We start from the raw sequence: 22,624 nt of genomic DNA, 5'->3' as shown, positions 1-22,624 counted from the left end.
CTTGCTCTGTGGACTCCTTTCAGCGGTTATGGTCTCCACATTGGATTCATCCATTGAAACTGAGAAAGAGTTGTTCACGATGGATACCTGAGCAGACGGGGGTCTCATCTAGAAGGACTGAGCCTACTTGGGCAGAGAGGCAGGTTCACTTTGGGACAGTAGGACATTGTGACATCAGCAGTGACGGTCTGAGTTTCCTATGATGACCCACCCAGTCCAAGCTGTCACTTGCTCCAAGCCCAATCCTCTACCATGAGTGTGAAACAGCTAAAGTCAGCAGATCCGCAGGGACCCTGAGGTGACAGACTGGCTCTGGTGAATATTCCTATTTTCTATTTAGAAGGTGACCCACACAAAGTATTACTTTTTATTATGAATTGGATAATGATGCCTAATTCCCTGAGGTTTTCCCTTTGTCCTGATTAAGGATTCCTCTTCGAATGGTTCAGAATGTGGAGGAAAGAGTCCCAGGCAGTCATTCCTTCAGCTTCACTGGTAACGTTTACTGGGGCAGGGGACAGCAAAGGCTTTATTTCTAAGCCTACTCTTATAATTTTGGTTTGAATTGGGGCCTGTGGCCACCACGGATTCCACGTAAGGCATGACGTCTAATCCTTAAAAAGGCTTCTCCCTTAAACATGTATCATTTGGAGGCTGAAAGTACAGAGGCACAGGTGTGCTGAGCACATGTGAGGCCCGGAGTTCAATTTCCAGCGTGTTCACACACACATACACAAATGCTATAATTCTGCATCAGAAACCTCTACATGGTATTTTATTCATGCTAAAATATGGTGCACCAGTCAAAGCCAGTACACATTTGTGGATCTGCAAGCCTGAGTACATACAGTAAGCCCATTTTATGTAAACACAGGACTGAACTGCATCCACCGACATGAGTGAGAAGCAGACTCACACCTCAGAACTGCAGTTGCGTATATAGAGCTACTCTGCAGGCTTCATTTTAGATAAATGAACTCCCAGAAAGGCTAGCAACCGGGCCTTTCAGATTTCTTCTCTCTCTGCTAAACACAGATTCTAGAATTATAGACTTGGTTTTACATGTTTCAGAAAACAGAGTTGCACTGATTCTTATCAGTGAGTGTTTACCTTAACATGAAAACTTGAAGCTTTTGCAGCATCATTTTCTAAATTGGTCTACCTTGGAATGTCACCTATCTACAAACACTATGCCATTATAATTATGGGTGTAAAAAGAATGTATGTATGCGTGTATGTAACATTAGATTTTAACCAGATGTTTTCATCTTTTTTTTTAACTGAACCAAAATTACTGCTATAAAAAATGTAGTTTTTAAAATTATGTATTTGAGGGGCTAGAGAGAGCTCAGTAGGTAAGAGAACTTGCCGCTTAAACATGGGCACCTGAGTTCAGACGCCAGCACCCACATACCTGTTGGGCACACTAGTCTGTAACCTCAGTACTGTGGGAGTGAGGCTGCCTGTAGCTTCCCTATCCAGGTTCAGGAGGAGACCCGGAGTGATAGAACACTGTGTCTCATCTCCTCACCGGCCTCCACATGCGTGCAAACGGTATGTGCACACCTGCACACAGCATAGCCACGCACAAACACACATTTCTGTATTTGAAAAAACAAACTAAAGTATTTGAAACAACATGTTAATGAGTACCTTTCTGTTAATCAAATATTGTAACTTATGCTTTATCTTCAGGAACCTTCCATTTAAAAAAAGTAACCAGGACAATTTTCGCAAACATGTTTATCTCATACAATCTCATATAATAACAAGAGTTAATGCTCTCCTATCATGTTTGGTTCCGTAACCTGGAAATGTAGATGGGTACAACTGCTGTTGCACTTATCATAAGAGCATGTATAAAATATGCATCAGCTAAGGAACATTACTGTCCTACTACAAAAGTGAACAGTATGGACACTATTGCTATTATTGTAACTTTTTTGAGCTAGACTGTTACCATGTGTTGTTGGCTGAGCTGGAACTTGTCATGTAGACCAGGCTGGCCTACACTTACATCAGCCTAGCAAGTGCTAAATTCAAAGCATGTGCCACTACACTGGGTCCAATTGTTACTGTGTTCTGTTAGAGAAACATTCCACTACTGAGCTGTATACCCACATCTCTATGCAGTCTTAAGACCAAGAAAGAGCCATTAGATTATTTTCTTTTAATTTATACAAATGCTACTGTGGTGTGTGTGTGTGTGTGTGAGAGAGAGAGAGGGAGAGAGAGAGAGAGAGATCTGCTTCTTACCCAACACTGAAAACTCAAGGATAAGCTGGCTTAGTGGGTAAAACAATTGCTGAATACACATCAGGATTTGAGTTCAAATTCCCAGAAAGCATGACAAGCAGGGCACATAGTTCATGCGCCTGTGGTCCCAGTACTACAGGGAGACGGAAGGTAGACACTGAAGAATCCCCAGAAGTTCAAGGGTCAGCCAGTCTGGCATATCAGGTGGAAAAGCAACAGGGAACAGCTTTAAACAAAGTTGATGGCATGGGCTGACACCTGAGGTTGTCCTCTGACCTCCATACAAATGTTATGGCTCCAATGGCCCCATATAAAAACAAAACAAACAAAATTACCTCAAAGATGGATGTGATCAGGTCTTCCTCTGCCCTGGCCTTGGAGGCAGATGATTATCAGTTGATGTCCTAAATCTAATCTAGGGGCCATAAAATTGCAAAGGAGATGCCCCCATTGCAGAAATCCAGAGTAGGAGATAAACTGTAGTAACCGAGAGAACACATTATAAGCAGATTGTCTGACTCTAGTTCCTAGATTTACTACTTGCTGTGTGACATTAGGCATGTTACTTACCCACTCTGTATTTCAGTGCTCCCGACAAAATGGGTATAGCTGCAACCTGAAGTTTGCTTGAGTGTTAGAGGCTTAGACAGTACAATACATGGGGGGGGGGGGTGTCCTCACTCCTGTGACCTAGTGTGCCAGGGACAAAATAAGACCAAGCGAGGAAACTTGGCTCTGAAACAGGAGCTGCATTGAGTGGGGGTCATGACAAAGGGAGTAGAAAGATGAGGGAGAGACCTGCCTATGACTCCAGACAGGCTCATGTTAGGAAAGTTCTCGGAGACTTTGAGGAAGAGACTTCAGTCTGCATTGCAGACAGACACCTCAAGTGTAGAAGGAAAAGTACAGAGAAGATGGGATGGGGGGCATACTTGCCTGCAATCCCAGGCAGCACTGCTGGCTGTTAGCCTGGGCAACATAAAGAAACCCCATCTCAAAAGGGGATGGAGAAAGGAGGGTCCCAATGAGAGATGAACCCTTATTAAAGGGCAGAGGAAGAATGCGGGTTTACTCAGGTGATGAACTCGGCGAGCTTAGACTAAGGGAGATGGGCAGTTCTGATATTTAGCTTATATGATGAAAAAGCAGGGGAATGCTGGTTTAGGGATACAATTTTGGCTTTGTAGAGCTTTGGGGGGGTCTGTGGAATGAGCAGAATTTGTGCTTAGGGCATGCCACTGCAGAGCTTTAGATAAGATTTTGGACTCACTGGGATGTGGGCAGGGTCTAGGAAAAAAGAATATATGAAGAGATTCAGGGATGGTTCCGGTAAGCCCACCACTGAAAAGCCAGAGTCTAGCTAGCAAAGAAAAATGATAAGTGAAGGGGAGAAGACTATAAATAAATCAAGTCATGAAAAAATATGGGAATTCTAGGAGGACGTGTTCAAATTCAGGAGAGAAAGAGGTCAAGTGGAACTAAGAATCACCCCTTGGAGTTGGCACTTAGGAAAAAAAGAGCTTTAAGAAAACCTACAAGCTATTGTTGCAATAGTCTAATGAAGTGTAGCAAGAGACTGAGTCCTCTTCGTTAATATTTTAAGTTGCTAGGCTGAGTTCCTAGAGAATATCCACAAGTGTGATCTAGTTTCACCCTTGCTACTTGGTATTTTCTTAGGGCCTAGTGAGAAGATGCCACATCAGCACACACACACTCACATTGATAGTGTAAAGAATGAACGGGTGACAACAGGTCTGCAGTGCCAAAGATCAGCCTCTGCAGGGCTCTGGGAGCCCCCACCACGTGGCTAGTTCTAAGCAGTAGCAGGAAGCCCCGAGGAGGCGTGACAACACAGTTGTTTTAACAGAAACTTTAAGATTGTTAGCTTCTAGGGGTGATCTGGTGTTATTTGCCGGTGGTAAAGGGAGACCCACGTTTGGTGATGTAGATGCGGATGACATATATGAACCTGGGCAATCTTGGACAGCTTTTTCCAAGTGCCGTACCTTTGTTTTATTTCCTCTCTCTGCAGGGAGTACTGTATTTCCTTCTCCTTGCAGCACACACGCGTCTTCTGGCCCACAACTCAGCAGCCAGGCTAGGTCAAGCTTGGCCCGTCCACCAGGCATGACAGTGGCTCTAGGCGCAATAGTCTCCCGGATTCTTCCAAAAACTTACCCGGGAACTCTGACGTGGAGCTATTAGGAGCGCACGGAGGACAGGACGCGGCCGTGACGAGGGCGCCCTGAGTGGGGGCGCAGGCAGGGCCCCGGCGCTTCGTCCTCACTGTGCCCGCGGCCGCCCGCCGCGCGGGTCTCAGCGTGTGTCCGCAGCCCGGGCTGCCGGGTCGCCCGGCCGCTCGTGCCACGGATGCCGGCAGGCCAGGCCGCCCACCCCGGGGCCCGCGCCCTCCGCCTCCCGCGGCCCGGCCGCTCCGCGGGCCGCCGCACTGCGCATGAGCGGGAGCCCGGCGAGCCCGTGAGAGGCGCCGCCGCCGCCGCCGCCGTCCATTCGCTGCGGAGCCGGAGGAGGAGGGGAGAGGTCCGGAGGACACCAACATGGTGAGGCACCGCGGCGCCGTGCTGCCCGGCCCGGGCCCCCGGCCCCGCCGCACTCCGCTACCGCTGCTCAGCCAGCGCCCAGCTCGGCCCGTCCCTCCCCGGCGCCGCCGCTACGCGAGGGCCGGGCAGCGGAGCGCGGCGGGGCCTAGTCGCCGGAGCGGGGCCGGGCGCCGGGCGCGGAGGCGTTGGGGGACGGCCCGCGCCCCATTGTGCGGCCGGGCGGCGCCTGGGCAGCGGGCCTGGCGCTGCCTGGTCCCGGCCGGGCCCCTCGGTGCTGGCGGCCCTGGCGAGCCGGCGTCGGCCTTGCCGGTCCGTGCTGGCGCCAGGCGCCCGGGAGTTGGGGCGGCTCGGCTGAGGCTCGGTCCCTGCGAGGGGACTGGGAGGCTCCGGGCTGCGGACGGAAGTGCAGCCGGGGGACCCGAGACCTGCTGCCTTCCGAGCGCCTGCTCTATGTGCTTGGGGTGGGAGGAGTAATTGCTTTATTATAGCAGTTAGGGACCATTTGTGATTCTTAAGAAACAGTTTGTCAAGTTGCTCCTCTCCTGGTTTTTGTTTGGGTGAGAAAAAGTCACGGAAGCTGGAAGACGCTGTGGTGAGCTGAGTCCTTTGTCATTAAGTACCTGGCGCTGCTGGTCACTGCTTTTCAGTTTGGAAGTATAAAGTCACACCTTGTTGAAGTTCCCGGCTGGCTGCTGGGAGAAGAGTAAAAGTGATGAGGTCCCTCGCTCCGGAGAGCTGAAAGGCTTCTTTGGGGAGGGTGTATGCCCAGTCTTGAGCCGTGGGGGGTTGATTTTCGCTCAGTGACACTTATATGGCCCCAGCCTTGGTGTCATGTGTTGATTATGTGTTTAGGTCCCAAGAGAGTCAAGATTTCTCTTCTGTGCTTACGTTCGTAAAACTTTATATTTGTAAGGAAGTTCAGGTTAGCGTTCGGATTGAGAGTACAGTAAAAGTTCAGAGACCCAAGAGAGAGTCTACAGGTTCTCCTTTAATTATTTGAACAGGCCTTGGATATTACTCCTGAACCCCCAAGAGTTTCCACTCTCTTACTGGGGTGTTTTCAGCAGGCTGAAATAATAGAGTGCACGTCTCCGATGGACATTCATCACGAGTATGTATGCAGTTTCCCATCAGGTACCTGCCCTCGAACCCAGTGCCTGCCAGTGCTCATTGGGAATATAGGGTTCATGCTGTTTCAGTGAGAGCTCACTTTGGGTTAGGACTTGTAGCCTTCTGTTCCTTTGGTTAATATTAAATCAGCTCATTTTGGAGCTTAGCCATACATCATGCAATCGTACTAGTTGTGGTTCCTGTTTGTTAAGATGTCCTTAACTTAAGGCACTTTCTATGCCTTTACTCATTTTCTGTCACATGTACTGTCTTGGTATGATCTTGTTCGTTTAGAAAGTCAATATGGGTCCATAAGAATCTTATAGTAAAAATATTTCATTATAAATTTATAGTTGTTTTCCTAGACGTTATTAAATAATTTGGTGAGACTTGTTAGGAGTTTTGTTTTTGGTATGTGTACCACAACTAATTTCTACAACACAAATTATTTTTATGTTTTAGGAAAGACATAATAATAGATTATCTCACATATTTTTATAAGGGGGAGGGAAAAAAAGCCCCACAAGCTACCTACCTCTCACACTCACACAGAGACCAAAAATAGCCCAGGGCTGGGATCAAACCTAGGCAGGGTTTCATGCTTGATGGGCAAGTGTATTTTAAGAAGTATTCAAAACATCTGAGTTTTTTCCCTTATTTATTAGATGTCAGGACAGGGTTTGTTAACTTCTAGAGTTCTACCAAGTTTAATAATTTTATGATTCCAATGATTTTTTAAATGTGTAAGATATATGTAGATGCTGTAATTTATTAGATTTTTATAAATTACACAAGCCTTTAGACCTACAGTGTCTTAGATCACTTGATATGTTTCCTCCCCCTTTACAGAAGTAGACATTGAGGCTCCAGAAAATTTGGAGGTTCAGGTTTATAAGATAGTTCAAAAATGTAACTAAGCCGGGCGTGGTGGCGCACGCCTTTAATCCCAGCACTTGGGAGGCAGAGGCAGGCGGATTTCTGAGTTCGACGCCAGCCTGGTCTACAAAGTGAGCTCCAGGACAGCCAGAGCTATAAAGAGAAACCCTGTCTCGAAAAACCAAAAAAAAAAAAAAAAAAGTAACTATTTTCTCCCAGTCTATCCTTTCTTGGTATTTGTGGTACATATAAATAAGTCTTTAAAAATCACATGAACTTTAGAAGAATGGTTGAAAATTGAATTTAAGATTAAATTATAATAAAAAGGAAAATAACTAGTACAGTAACTATGTTAAGTAGCAAAATTAAAATTAATGGGTTGCTAATTACTGCCTTAATGAATTTAAAATGTGTAGACTTTGAAATGTATACTTATATTTTCTGCAAGTAGCAGGCCCTAAAATGCAATGTGTAAATCTGTCCTGGGTTGTCTTTTAGGATTTGTTGCATATCTTCCGTATATCCACAAGTAAAGTTAAAAGAAGGTCTGATTGCTTTTGCTATTCATTAGGTATCTGCCATGTATCTCACACTGTGAGATATATCTGTATGGATCAGACAGAAACCTGGAAAAGTCAGACAGAAATCTAGGAAAGTCAAAAAATAAACATTGTATATATTTCTTTCCCTACAGTTAGGTGATACATGTTATGGGGGCGAGACAGTATCAAGGGAAGGGGATGATCACAGGATCACTAGGGCAGGGTGGTGGAAGTGTGGATACAAAATAACAAAATCGTGTTGGCAGGACTGAGAGATAACACCTGAGCTAATCGGGAGTCGAAGACTAAGCCTTGCAGAAAGGATGGGAAGAGCTTTTGTGAGGCTGGTAGCCAGAGAGCAGTGTGCGGCATGAGTTGAAGAGGTCACTAGAGCAGAGACGGGAAGTAATAGGTTGTGCTTTGCCTGGCGAACATTGGAAAGATACCAGAGTTTTCTTCCAAGAGAGACAGGAAGCACTGCGTGCTAAACTCTGAGTTACCGGTCTGGCAGTTTTTCTTTGTCTCAGGTATCCTGTTACAATATGATAGTCATTTTAAGGCAGTCTTTTACTTACAAGACTCTCATTAAAGTTTGGGTATTTTTAATGTGGGCTATGTATACAGAGTTTTGAATTCTGTTTCACAATATAATGGTAACACACCATTTCCCTCTAGCTGTTCTAGGGGTAATTAAAAAACCATTTTCTTAAATTGTTGGATGTTTTGGTGATTTGGTACATCAGTGAGTGTGTGCAGAAAACTAGGCTTTTAAGGAGAGAAGAAATTGAGATTGTGAGAACATAGTGCCTGCTAGTCTGACAGCTGATAACGATGTATCCTACTCCCACTGTGGAGTAGGCAGCATCACCACCTCCTGTCAGCAGAGCTGCAAATGTCTTGGTGGTTCTTAGCGATCTGAGCAAGAAGATCTGGGATGGGAATGAACAGAGACTACACACAGGGTCCTTAACTCCATACTTGATTCCTCCTCTAGTTCTCACTCCCCCCCCCCCCCCCGTTTTACAAAAAGCAAGCAATATTTCACTACTGATATGGAATCTCTGGCTAGTCTGACTCTAGTTTCTTACATTGAATACAACCTAGTTGCTTCTATTTTAAATCAAATGATCTGATATAAATATTAAATATGTAATTGAAAATTAAAACTTTTGGTATATGGTGAAAAACATTGTAAATAAACTGAGTGTGGGTTGTTTTTTCTTTTTAAGTTGCAAAAGAGCAGGACTCACTCGAGTCTAGTGTCTTTTTATTTGGGTCTTTTAGGTTGGGGCATATATAAAGACAAATCAAGGGAAGCCCTTTTCACACACAGCTTTTGAGGTGCTAAGGCTTGTGCATGGTAAACAAGTATTCTGCCATTGCCTACAGCCCCAGCCCCAGCCCCAGCCCCAGCCCCAGCCCCAGCCTCAGGAAAGTCTCTCTTTAAAGGACATTTCAGTGCTGGGCATGATGATGCATACTTGTAATGGCAGCATGCAGGGAGGTGAGACAGGAGGATCACAAGTGGGAGTTCAAGGCTAGCCTGGCAACATAATGAGTTCGGAGACAGCCAGGGCTATATAGTAAGACCCTACCCTCAAAGCAAGCAAACAAATGAACAACAACAAATCAAAACATAAATAAATAGCACTCACTATGTAGTGTTCGGGCCAAGGTGGTGTCGGCCATGACAGTTGATGAAGAGAAACAGTACCAAGTGGGATTCAGTTGCTGTGTGGACAGAAACAAGTCCCTGAGTGGCTACGTGATTGCTTTGACACACTACTTAAGGTTCATACTCCTCAGCCAAGAGCAAGCACCCCAAAGCCATTTTCAATACATTTGTAAAATGTTTTAAAATTGTGGGTCTGCATTGTAAAAATTTAAGAGATTTACTTTTGAACAGTAATTTTCTAAAAAAAAAAAAAAAAAAAAAGTATTGAGTTACACTTTGAATCCCTCACCATTGAGCACAGTGATCAGTTGAAGTATATACTAATTACCTCCTTGTTCGGTTGCTGCATTTTAATTTTTATTTACCACTTATGGGACTGAGTGTTGGTAGAGTGCTTTATAAAGCCTTGGGTTTCATTCCCATGACCCTATAGGCTGATGGTACATGCCTGTAATCCCAGCATACTAGAGGCCTAGACAAGAGGGTCAGAAGTTCAAGGGCATCCCTAGCTTTGTGTGGGACACATGAGCAGTCCCCGCCTTACATTTAGAGTGTTTACTGCATTATAAGTATTGTCTAAGATTTGAGTAGATAAGGAATCTTAAAATTAGATTCTACTTTTTAAGGATCTTTATGAAACAAATACTATTGAATTTAACTGTAGTATTAACTGTTGAATGCTAGCCATTGTAGTTATCTATAAAAATTTAAAAATAGTCAGTTCTTTGGGCTCCCTTTTCTGTCTTTTTCCCCTCTTTTTTTCATAGAAAAATATTTATAGAAAGAGAAAAAAATTTTCTAATATTTTTATTTTTGAGATGAGATTGCCAAGGCTAGTTTCCAACTCTTGGGTTCAAATGATCTTTCTATATCAGCTTCCCAAGTGGCCGGAGCAAAATACATCATTACACCCAGCCTGGAGAGGAAAGTTAGCTATTGTGGTTGGTTGCTAGATGGCCAAGCAGTTAAGTTAGGGAAGCTCAATTGAAAAGTTATCAGCAAAAGTAAAATTGATGGAACTTGTTTCTGTCCTTTTACCATATGTAACTGGAAGTTAGTAAAAATAATTTTTGAATAGTCAAACATGTTTTGTTAGGAAATCAAGATGTTATTTCATTTTCAACAGCAGTCATCTTTTGAGTAATCTAACAATTTTAAGGAGTAATGGGGAGAAAATTAAATGTTAAAACCTGTGAGGGTCAGGTGTGATTGAGCAAGCGGCTGACTTTGATAGTGGGGGTGATAAGACAGGGTTGTGTGGACTCAAGATGACTCAAGTCTGCAAGGTGAGGTCTCGGCCAGCCTGCCCTACCTACAGTGTGAGCACAATCCTGTCTCAAAAAAACCTCGAGGAACACTCTCTGGAGCCATTTCGAATCCTACAGATGAACTTTCTGACTATATCATTGTACATAACGCTCTGCTCAGTAGCAGGACACTGCATACCTCTTAATGACTTAAACTAGTATTCCTGGTGCAGGAAAGTAAAAATGAGTGGTGACCTACACAGGCCTAGTAGGAAGTAAGTATTCTATACTGCAGATTATACTGTAATAGAATATTCTGTGTCCAGGCTCATTTAGCTTAGTGTTGGAAAGTGTACCCAGTTCCTTAAGTTTTCTTGCCATAACCTGTCCGTCTGTATTTTGTGTCATTGGAATAGGAAACACTGACTTCTAGTGGCTGTAAGCCTTTCTGCCTCTTTATTCAAAGCTATAGAGTACCATCTGTTTAAAAATAGACTGTCATGGAGCCATAAATACACTTTTCATCTTGTTTTATTATTTGTCTTAAAAATAACCCTATCCATTTACCAGCAGAGTCCTAAATAGATGCCGTAAGTTCCTGTATTAGCCTGGGGACTGGTCTGGGAGTCTGTAGTTAGAGTGGGGACTGGTCTGGGAGTCTGTAGTTAGAGTGGTGATATTTACACGTTGAGAAGGGAATGTCTGTGGATGGAGAGAGTGCTTCCCTCCACTCCCCGCACTTTCTGTTGAATCAGCGTTTGCACTGCTGTAACCTGTGTTCACATGAGGATGTGTGTGGAATGAGTAGAAGAACTGTATTCTTTGAAGCTAGGCACCACACTGTCAGTACCAGTTCTGCTCCTTTTGGTGAGTGTAGATGCTACTCTGAGACAGTGATTTCCTGTTCTTTAAGATGGGCCCGGTGAGACCAGTTTTCATAGTCCTTATATGTAAATGAAGATGATCCATCGCCTCTAAACCCAGCCTGGGCAGCTGAGACAGGACTGTCTCTTAGGTTTCAAGCTAGCCTGTGGCCACAGAGGGAGATCTTAGATCTCCCCATTGTCTCCCGACCTCCCAAAAAGAGAAGAGAAGAGAACGTGGCTAGCATAAAGTTTGAAACAGTAGTAACTCAAACACACACAAGCTGTTAGGTTAGTTAAGGTTAAAGGTTAAATTAATTCAAGTTAAGTGCCTAGAACTGTAGTACTTGGTTTACTGAAGCAGGGATTAGCTTTCTCCAACCAGATCCTACTGCAATTAGGACGTACAGGGTGGGATGGAAACCTTGCTGTAGCTGGGTGTCAGCAGACTGCTTTAGTGCACCTCTGCAGGGAAAGGAAAGAGGGACAGTTTACTCTCACCTTAGTCTCACCTCCCTGGAGGAGAACTTTGTCCCCAGGTGAAGGTCAGCCCGTGCAATTAACTTTCCTGCACTTTTGGCCCGAGATCTATGGAAAGGCCATGTGTAGTTGAGTGCTTTGAGAATGAGTAACCCTGAACTGTTTACAGCAGACTTGGTCTTACATAAGGAAAAGTAGCTCACTAGACCAAAGCTAGCATTTAAAAATCTCATGGGAACCTAGAAATGTTAAGCACATGCTAAGCACATAGGAATGGCCACACAGAACTTTTAAAAAGTGTATTGCACTTATTTACTTATGTATGGGGCACATATTGCCACAGTGCACAATTGGCCGTAGGGCAACTTGTGGGAGCTGTCTTCAGGCTTGGTGGGGAGTGCCTTTACAGGCAGAGACAGCCCACTGGTGCCTATGAACCTTTAATGATAGTGTTGCATGCTCGAAAAAGTGATTTGTTTATTTGTTTATTTATTTTTTTGAGTCAAGAATCTCACTAAGTAGCCATGATAGCCTGGGACTTCCTATGTAGACTAGCCTGACCTTGAACTCACATACAACTGCCTTTTGTACCACTACACTTGGGCTCATTAAGGTATTCTGATATTTTGAAACACTGACTCTTGTAAACAGGAGATCAACTAGAATTGCATTTTAAAAAATTAATTCCAGACCGGGAGAGGTGACTCTCTAGAGGACCCAGGTTAGGTATTCACATAGCAGTTCACAGTCATCTGTGACTCCCCTTCTAGAGGATCTGATGGCCGCAGCCAACCTCTGCAGGCACTTGGTGTGCTTGCAGGCAAAACCCTGGTACTCACTTTTAAAAACAAGAAACGGTGGGCCTGAGTATCCTAATGGAGTTGAGATGGAAGCTGAACTTAGGGATAAGAAGATGAACATTTTGGGAAATAAATGAATGAATCTTTTTTCTTCTTTTACAAATACCATGTCCTCATTAAAGTCACTTCTGTTTTGAAAATTCGAGGTGTTAGTTGGCCTGGAAGCCTTTTTCCATGGGTACCTGGTTTTTCTTGGGGAAACATAATAGGAGCACTTTCTCGGATTAACTCTCACTACTTCTTCCTGTAGGTAATCCTGGACTTGTGGTAATCTAGTCACTGGCTTCTGGGAATTCATTGGTAAAATATGCTTGAAAATTTGCTTGGCTAGATCCGAAATACTTTATTTGATTTTTTTTTTTTTTATTCAGATAAAGCACTCATTTTGATGCTTGGGATTAAATTTGCAGTGCATACTTTACTGCTAAGCCACACTCTTTTATAAGAAAAGATTTTTTCTTAATATGATTCTTAAATCTATTGAGTTAAAAAAGGAGGGAAGGGGACACACAGGTTTAAGCGCCAGTGGCACGTGTTCACAGTCTAGGTGGGTTTTTGTTTTGTTTTGTTTTGTTTTTTTGGTAAAGCAAACAGGTGAGTTTTACTGTTCAGATTATGGAACAATTTCAGTTTTTTCTCCTCCACACCCCACCCCTTTCATTCCTCCTTTTTGGTCTAGAATAAAAACAAGACTTACTCAGCCTGAGTATTACGTGCCCTTGCATTCATACCACTGCTGACTCTTCTTGGACACTTGGTAATGTCTAAGTGGCCTTAACCCCGGGCGATTGATGGTTGTGCTGCTACATTGTATCTACCAGCCACTCTGTTCTAGCAAAGGAAGTCTCATCTCCACCACTGGCTGCTGAATCATTGAGGCTGGCTCACGGAAGAAGGTGTCCACTAGGTTTCTAAGAGCAATAGAAAAAAATCTGTTGCCAGGTGTGGTGGCACATGCCTTTAATCCGAGCACTCAGGAGGCAGAGGAGCTCTGTGAGTTTGAGGCCAGCCTGGCATATAGAGCTAGTTCTAGAACAGCCAGAGATAGACAGAGAAACCTGCCTTGAAAGACCAAGTTTAAGAAAAAGAAAAATCAATTTTTCTTCCTCTTCAGTTTTTTCCCCAAATCCTCTTGTCTCCTGCTTCCAAGAATTCTGTTTAATCTAGTAACCCTTTTCTTCTTCTTAGGTTGGCAAACTTGATACCACCTGTGTGGCCTGGGGAAGGAGCTGGGAATGTTGTAAATGGCCTGAGCAGGGGCAGGTGTAATTTAGCTGGGAGAGCCGGCAGCCTGTGGAAGCAGGGCACCCTCCTGGAGGGAGATGACGGCTAAACTGCACTAGGAGCAGAGCTGGAAGGAATGCTGTCAGCTGTTACAGGAAGCGCAGGCTGCTTATCAGACACTGCAGAACAGGCAGACACTGGACCGCTCCTGACCCTCCAACCTGCTCCCCTATCAGTTGTGTGCCAGGTGCTGCTCATTTGTTTTTAGGAGGTTTCACATGAGTAGCTCTTTTTTAAGAATATTTTTATTTCCCCAAAGAACAAAATTTTATACTTGAACCAGACAAAATCGTTAATTGTATTTAAAACTCAGATGTATAGCATGAAAGGAAATAGTTTGTGTAATGTTGATACTTAGGTGGATAAGGCAGTCTTCTATCGTTTCCCTCACCATTTTCTAATACCTAGCTTTCTGTTAGGAAGCCATCAGTACAGTGGACAGTTCTTGGCTTGTAGAAGCCATTTACATTGTGCCTTTTAACCTTTAAGTCCTGTCTTGAGCAGTGAGCAGTACTGGCCTAGTACAGGGAGGCTGAAGTCCCAGAGAAGCCAGGTGGTCTTGCTGCCTCCAGCTTTAGAGAATGGAGGGAAAGCTACCTAAGATTCTATCAGGGTTAATTCACAAGTACTTGCCACGTTCACTTTTTACATTGTTCAGAGACCCAGTGACACCCAGTTACTTTAAAAGGGTGTAAACGTGTCAGATTCCCAAGCAGAAAATAGGCTGTGCTTCAGAAAATTTCTAGGTTGAAATAAAAATGGATTTCTTGTTTACTTTCAGTTAATTAACTTTCAGGAATTTAAATTATTTCCTTTTTGGTTTAATTCATTGGGGTTGCCATTGAATAATGCATTTAAAGGATACGAATATCTTAGGTCTCTGTAGCAGCGGTTCTCAACCTTCCTAATGCTGGGAGCCTTGTTGTGATAACCCCTAACCATTAAGATATTTCTGTTGCTACTTCATAACTGTAATTTTGCTACTGTATGAGTTGAAATGTAAATGGTTTTGAAGATAGTTTACCCAAGTAGTTGTGACCTGTGGGTTGAGAATCACTGGACTATAACTGAGGTGGTATGCAGAGCTGGCGGGTTCATCAGAGTACAGGAAGCTAGTCTGTTACAGTTTTTGTTTCATTGAAGCATAGATGAGACTCAAGGGCATAAATGTATTTTATGTTGTGAGAAAGTTTGTTTCTGTCATTGAGTGTGCAGCCTTCTTTTCCCTCTGTGATAGTGGTGCAGCTTCTATCTTCGAGAGTCTCTCAGAGATACTCAGAATGTCCATCAGGCAGGAAGAGTCATAGAAAAATCAGGAGAATTTGCATTCCTGAGGCTACTTATGATTTCTCATTTCTTCTATGAAAGCTGGCTGATTTTTATGAACAAGTTACTTAGCCTTCTGGGTCTGTTCTCTCTTATGTTCAGTCATGAAGTTTGTGATCTGTCACTTTGGGTCAGATCAGAAGCTCAGCGGTTCTTAGTGGCATTGCTTAAACTGCAGAATACTGTATCTTTAATGTGTTTGATCCTCCACTTAATTGCAGTATTAGAAGAGCCCAAGTATTTTTGCTGAGAAGACAGAATTGGGAACTAACAGGAGGAAGAATACAATGGGCCTTGCACAGGAGACTGGCTTGGGAGGGAGGGCGGGTGGGCAGGGGCCTTGACAGCAGGAGAGTAAGTAGAGAGCCTGCTGACTGTCTTATTTTGCTTTGGGTTTCAGTCAGAGAAGTGGATCCTTGTCAGCATAGGGCAAGGGAAAGGGGGAAGAAGGGGAACACAGAGCCTCTTGGGCACAAGCATAGTGAAAGGGAAGAGAGTCTTAGTGAGAGACAGGGGTCTTAGGGACCAGTGAAGTGGCTCAGCTGGTAAAGAAAGGCACCTGCTAGCCCCCAAGTCTGATGGCCTGAGCTCTGTCCTGTGTCAGAAGGGAGAACTGTCCTTTAATCTTCACATTAGCATCTTGACATGCATGTGCCCTTAAGTGCACATTTGTGTGAGTGTACACACACACACACACAGACACAGACAGACACACAGAAACACAGAGAGGGGAGAGGAAGAGGAAGGGAGGAAGAAGAACACACACTAAATATATAATTAAAAGAACCTTTCTAAAGGTTGGATATAAGTAGGCTAGATGCTTCTTATTTGAGGGAAATGTGAGGGAATTCTATTAAGAGTTACATGTTTTGTAAATACCAACTAGGAGAAATGTAGGATGTTCATATTCCATTACATTCTTGTTTGCTGGACAGCACAAACCAGGCAGGTAGTGCTGCACTGGGCATTAGGACTGCAGCCATTGCCTGCTTAGTTTCCCTTCCCATGGTGCTTTGGCTCCGTCTGGATGTCTTCTGTGATGGAAGGAGGCTGAGCCCTCTTGTTCTGTCTCCATGCTTCTTAGCTTTCCAGAATTCTACCAAACTTTGTCTTTCCGATATTTTTAAATTGTTTTGCTGATGATAGATCACAAATAAGTCTTAGTAAAAATGTTTCCATGTTTTGTGGGGAAAAAACCCTTACTAATGACTACAGTTAGCTACATTGAAATGTGTAGTGATGCTGTATAGTTTCAGTTTGTTTTCTGGTTCTCCTAGAACAAGTTGAAATCATCGCAGAAGGATAAAGTTCGTCAGTTTATGATCTTCACACAATCTAGTGAGAAAACTGCAGTAAGTTGTCTTTCTCAAAATGACTGGAAGTTAGATGTTGCAACAGATAATTTTTTTCAAAATCCAGAACTTTATATACGGGAGAGTGTAAAAGGATCGTTGGACAGGAAGAAGTTAGAGCAACTGTACACTAGATACAAAGGTGAGTATTTGATTCGGTGTTAAAAGTCATGCCTTGTTCTGAGAAGTTGTCTTCCCAGATGGGGGAGTTCAGTGTGCTCCTGAGAACTACAGCAGATCCTGGAACTAACAAGATCTTCCAAGAGAACTCATTCTCCTTTCTACTTAACCTCTTCTTGGCCTCTCCCCCATTCTACAGTTTGAGAAGGGAAGATTGGAGGCCATTTTTCCTAACCTGGTGTTTGTAAAACTTGCTGAGCCAGGTTTAAGAAAGTCTGTATAATAACGTTTGGTAAAGTAATGTTCTTTTAAAAAGCCGAACAACTGAGATGAGTGGCATAAGCCTTCATCTCAGAGGTGAAGGCCGTCAGATTGAAGAGTTCAAGGTTAGCTTAAATTGTAAGACTATCTTGGAAAAGGGAAAAAGCAGAAGAAGAAAAAAAGGATAACAGTTTATCTGTTCCTTATTCTCCTCAGGATAATGTATACGTAATAGTCCAGTATGGATACATACATGTCTTTTATGTTCTTACGCAGATATATAGAGTTATTTTCAAAATTTCCCCTAAATGGGATTATAGTATATCCATAATTCATGCTCCAAAGTGTTGCTACATACCCAGCCTGATTTACACTATTGTCACCACCAGATATTTTACATCTTTTTAAAATTATTTATTTATATTCCATCTGTTGCCCCGTCCTGGTTCCCCTTCCCACAGTTCTTCATCTTATCCTACCTCCTCCTTGCCTCTGAGAGGGTACCTCCTCCCAACTCCCCACCTCATGACCAATCCCCCTCCTTAGGCACATCTTCTCCCACTGATGCCAGACCAGGCAGTCCCCTGCTATATATGTGCCAGGGGCCTCAGACCAGCCTGCAGATGCTGCCTAGTTGGTAGCTCAGTTTCTAGGAGCTCCCTGGGGTTCGGGTCAGTTGAGACTGTTCGTCTTTTTATGGGGTTACCCTCCTCTTCATCTCCTTCAATCCTTCCCCTAATTCCTTCATAGGGGTCCCCAACTTCAGTTTAATCCATATATTTTACTTTTTTTAAAAAAGCAAATCATATTTGGTAGCAATATAGATGAGCCTCTTTCTTCATATCTGTCTATTTTTTTAAAAAATAGTTTTCCTTTTATAAACATCAGATACTTAAACTGTTGAGATTAAAGGTTGAATTGTATATTTCATTTTATTAAAACTTAAGCAATTGTGGTAAAATGAATTTTGTTTTAAGTAAAAAGAATTTCTAATTTAACATTGCTTAATTTTGAATACTTAATAAAATAAGGGTGCCTTGACTTAAAAGTCTCTTGTCCCTGTATAAGGATGTCTGATTTTATTTTGTGTGTGTGACATTTTCACATAGATAAGTGTGTGTGTGTTCTTTGTTTGTTTTGTTTTGTTTTGTATACAGTTCTTACTATGTAGCTCTATCTATTCACTGTGTAGACCATGCTGATCTTGAACTCACAGAAATCTGCCTGCCTCTGCCTCCTGTACTGGTACTAAAGGGGTGTGGTACCAAGCCTGTGGCTGCATTAGTGAGATTTTTAAAAATTAACTATCCAACTACTTTTACACTTTCCTGTACACTTTAACAGTACTACTTAGGGGTGCACTGACATAGGCTGTTATGTGGGGAAACATCTGTGAAAATAATACAACTTCATGTCTCTGGTATATTGTGATTTGTTTTAAAATAGAAATTAAAACAGTATCTTTTGTTATGAGTGTAACAAAGGATGGCACTAATTTTATTCTGTATTGGTGTTTTTAAAGACCCTCAGGATGAAAATAAAATTGGAATAGATGGTATACAGCAGTTCTGTGATGATCTGGCCCTCGATCCAGCCAGCATCAGTGTGTTGATCATTGCATGGAAGTTCAGGGCGGCCACACAGTGCGAGTTCTCCAAACAGGAGTTCATGGATGGCATGACAGAGTTAGGGTGAGTATGTGACTTTCCGAGGAGACGAGGCGCTCTCTAGGAGATGATGGAGCTTTGTCTTCAGTTTTGTCTTCTGCTTTAAATGGAAATTTAAGTTTTTACTAGCCTACAAACAGTACTGAGTCTGTATGTTGTCTCCCTGGTATTTTCTGGGTTTGCCAAATGCCTGTATAATTTTGTAGCCTTCTCTAACTACATTGTTCTAGTCGTTTCTTCCTACAAGTCACTAGTATTAAAATTATCTGACATTAGTATTTAACATAACAAAGTAAAATGAACACTTATTTTCTATTTTGAGGCTGTGTATTCTGAAGTGATAAAAATGTAGATTTTAATAACTAGAGGTTCTATAGAAATATTAAGTGCTTTTGGCTCTGCTTACTGCCTCGATGGCTGGTTAGTGAACAGGTTTGCATAAGTAGATTGAAAAGTGAGGAAAAGGTTTGCTGGCAATTGCTAGTTGACTCTCAGGACTGCAGAAGTAATCTGAAATCTGGGCATGGTGGAATCCCAGCCCTTGGAAGGCAGATGCACGAGGGTCAGGAGTTAAGGTCATCCCCAGCTACACAGGAGCTCAAGGCCAGCTAGGCCTGCAGTGTGAGAGCCTATCCAAACTAACGAAACCAAAAGCTAACCTTGACCGAGCTGGGATTCATTCCCAGAACTCTTTTGCCTGTCTGTTTATAACCATTCTGTGAGGGAAATAGTTTACTGACCAATAAGAGCTGAGAAAACCAGGTGATATTCTAGTCGGGACTAAAAGCAGAATTCTGCTTACTGAGTCAGAGGGGCTTTGGAAAGCTGGACACAGTCAGGACACAACCTCTTCAGTAATTTGACCATAGAAAATTTAAAGAAGTGCTATACCATGTGTAACCTGAATGTGTGAAGAGGTGGCAGTAGTGTTGCCACCCCTGGGGCTTCATGAAATGAGCCAACCAGTCAGGTCAGAATTCAGTCCCTGGGAAGAAGCAGGGCAGCAGGAGCAGGGTGCCTGCTCAGAAGCTGCTACTGTGGTGGATAAAACTGGTTAGAGGGCAGGGGTAGGGGGATGGGGCATGGGGGCTATTGTAGGAGTTATCAGCACTGGGAGATAGCACTGGGACCTTTCGGACACTAACACCATTTCCCTCTACTGACAGCAACCTAGGTAAAATTCTCCTTTCTCCCCTGGCCTTTTAGCCCTGTAGACCCTGTTGTCAGTAGACCCTGACACTGAGGGAGCTGGCAAGAGAAATGATGTCCAGAGGTTTGTGACTGGCAACTACAAAGCAGGGCAGAGCAGGGTGGGCTTACATGAAAGACAATAAGTTAGTAATGTGCCCCACCCTGTCTTCCAGCCCAGCCAGCTTGTCCTATGCCTGCTGGGCTTTGCCATCAGAGACACATCTCACTAGAACTATGGAAAAGCAATGTCTCTGCTTATGGAAAACATAATAACAGTGCATCCTATGAAATGTTACAGAGAATATAGAAGGAAGATAGAAAGCAGAAATGTTTAGAGGATAGACTGAGTTGATTTGTTTGTGGAATCTTTAAGATATAGGACACTTCTGTCCTAAGTCCATTGCTAGGAGGAAAGTAATTTGGTACATGTTGAAAGCTTTGTAAACATAGGGAAAAACCCTAATTCTGCATTAAATAATTTAATTGAAGGTACTACAGGTCTTAGCTAGTATTTATTAAAAGCAAGTTTTCAAGAAGAACACATCCTTAGCAAGAGGCCTAGTTTGGAAGCTATTCCTTGGTCTACCTGCAGTGCTGGCTGTCCCTACCGCAGTGAAAGAGGCGGATATGGAGCTGAGTTTGTACATTCTTGTCTATTCGTGGACACAGAAGTGGAGTCTGCAAGTCAGCGTGTCGAGAGTTTGGTGAATTAATATATTTAAAAAGCATAGCCAATTTCTTTTAGAAGCAGTAACTGTAGCATTCCATCATTGTGGACTTTGTCATCTTTTTGTGCCAACTCTAGACAAGAGTTCCCCTTCACCCATGGCTTTGTGAAGCTTTAGTGACTCATAGTTGACTGTGTTCACAAATTATTGGTTGAAAGTTTCCAAGAAAAAAATCCCTAAGTTTTAAGTTGGGCATCATTCTGAGTAGAGATGTAAGATTTTAAACTGTCCTGCTGTCCTGCCTGAAGAATAAGCTGTCTCTTTGTCCGGCATGGCCCCACTGTACTCTTCCTGCTTGTTAGTCATTTAGTGGTTTTCTTAGTTACCACAGTGGGTTAGCATCAACCTTGGTCTCGTGACCAGTACTTGTGTTCAGGTGACCCGGAAGTATAAGGGTAGTGATGCTGGCAGTGAAGGCGTGCCAGAGCGCATTGCCGTTTCAGTAGAGAGAGAACACGTGCATAGCCTTCCCATTACTGCATAGCTATTTTAATATTAGTTCCGATTAATCTCTTGCTCTGTCTTTTCTGTAAGCTGCACTTTGTATCCCAGCTATATATGTGTAGGAAGAAGCCGTGTGTGTGGGGGTGGGCATGGTGCGCTCCAAAAGTTCAGGGTCAGTGAGGGACTTACGTAAACAGAGGAAGTCCCACCTATCTGATACTTTAAACATAAGTTTTAGGAAACAAATGCAAGCCCTCATAGGAATAATTAAGTTAAGTTTTTAATTTATAGCGAAAAGTTAACCATTTATAAACTTAATTTTATAATGTAGATGTGACAGCATAGAAAAACTAAAGGCCCAAATACCCAAGATGGAACAAGAATTGAAAGAACCAGGACGATTTAAGGATTTTTACCAGTTTACTTTTAATTTTGCAAAGAATCCAGGACAAAAAGGATTAGGTAAGAATATTTTAAAATTATATTTGGTATTTTACATATATTTAAATACATTGATAGTATCATTTTTGCAATAGAAAATCTTGTGGTCTGAACATAATGTTATGAAAATACCAGCTTTGGAAAACAAGGAGCACTGAGTAGTTAGGGAACTGTGGGCATGGTGCAGTAGAGGGTCGCTTGGATGTCTTACAGGAACCACTGAATTGTTAAAACACAAAAGCTCTAGCTACACAACAGAAGTGGCCCTTAGGATTTCACTGGCATTTGTTTATAGGCTCTTTCTGTCCAAAGAGGCTCAAGAAAGTTTTAGGGCCTTAGGATCTACAAAGATACGTTGCAAGGTCACTGTGTCACAGATACAGGGCACAAAGTCTTCATTTCTGGTTCTTTTCTTTTCACATTTGCAATCTGTAAGAAAGGGTGAAAAGAAAATGACCGTGACTAATATTCTTACTGGAAAAGCAGTGAACAGTGCAGAGCATCTTTGCCCTGTGGTATCACCTCTTCTTAGGAAAAGTTGACATCAACCAGTTTGTACAAAGTACAGTGTGCATTTGTTTGTTTGGGGCTGTGAAAGTAAAAGGTGAAATGGAATTTACAAAGTTCCTAAAAAGCTCAGACAACAGTAGACAATACAGAGTAGTTAAGAGAGGGTTCTAAAGAAGAAGAGGAGTAACTAAAGCCAGAGAGATTGGAAGGTGCTTTCTAGGCTTTGGAGAGAGCAGTGGAAGGCTTGTTACATGGCTGGATAAAGAAAGGCAGTGATAATGAAGGGCTGGGGGCTCCCACACTTAAAGATAAGTTGAGGCTATGCAAGAGTGGAGGCATTGATTTGATTTTAGAGAGACAGGAAGTTGGTAAGATACAGAACAGCTAAATTAATAATCATAGGCTTCTTTAGAAAATGGGACAAAAATGTTTTGAGTTGGATGGAGTATGTGAGAAATGGGACCACGGGGAGTTTTTCCATGACAGTGATCCTGTTGAATGTGAGCTTTTAATGTACCTGATGATAGTGGGCATCTTCTGGGTATATGCCCAGGAGTGGTATACCTGAGTCCTCCGGTAGTACTACGTACAATTTTCTAAAGAACCACCAAACTGATTTCCAAAGTGGTTGTACCAGCTTGCAATCCCACCAGCAATGGAGGAGTGTTCCTCTTTCTCCACATTCTCCCCAGCATCTGCTGTCACCTGAGTTTTTGATTTTAGCCATTCTGACTTTGTAAGGTGGAATCTCAGGGTTGTTTTGATTTGCATTTCCCTGATGACTAAGGATGTTGAACATTTCTTTAGGTACTTCTCAGCCATTTGGTATT

General features: G+C 42.9%; 1 protein-coding gene across 3 annotated transcripts in view; it reads left to right on the top strand.

The window, feature by feature from the left end:
* The first annotated feature begins 251 nt into the window (after nucleotides 1–251).
* Nucleotides 252–22,624, top strand: part of Dcun1d1 (defective in cullin neddylation 1 domain containing 1) — a 46,472-nt gene continuing 24,099 nt past the window's right edge. Inside the window, exons 1-4 of one of the 3 annotated variants that reach the window (XM_021158777.2) lie at nucleotides 252–315; nucleotides 16,358–16,574; nucleotides 18,336–18,504; nucleotides 21,175–21,305. In XM_021158777.2, the coding sequence (XP_021014436.1) occupies nucleotides 16,400–16,574; nucleotides 18,336–18,504; nucleotides 21,175–21,305 (475 nt within the window). In that variant the 5' untranslated portion in view covers nucleotides 252–315; nucleotides 16,358–16,399. Of the gene's footprint in view, nucleotides 316–4,711; nucleotides 4,818–5,116; nucleotides 5,410–16,357; nucleotides 16,575–18,335; nucleotides 18,505–21,174; nucleotides 21,306–22,624 lie in introns of those variants that run through there. The other 2 variants (XM_021158775.2, XM_021158778.2) reach the window with 2 other exon arrangements.

Source organism: Mus caroli, chromosome 3 (assembly GCF_900094665.2).
Source record: "Mus caroli chromosome 3, CAROLI_EIJ_v1.1, whole genome shotgun sequence".
Classification (NCBI taxonomy): domain Eukaryota; kingdom Metazoa; phylum Chordata; class Mammalia; order Rodentia; family Muridae; genus Mus; species Mus caroli.
The sequence above is the reverse complement of the archived record's forward strand: the minus strand, read 5'-3'. Positions and strand labels throughout refer to the sequence as shown.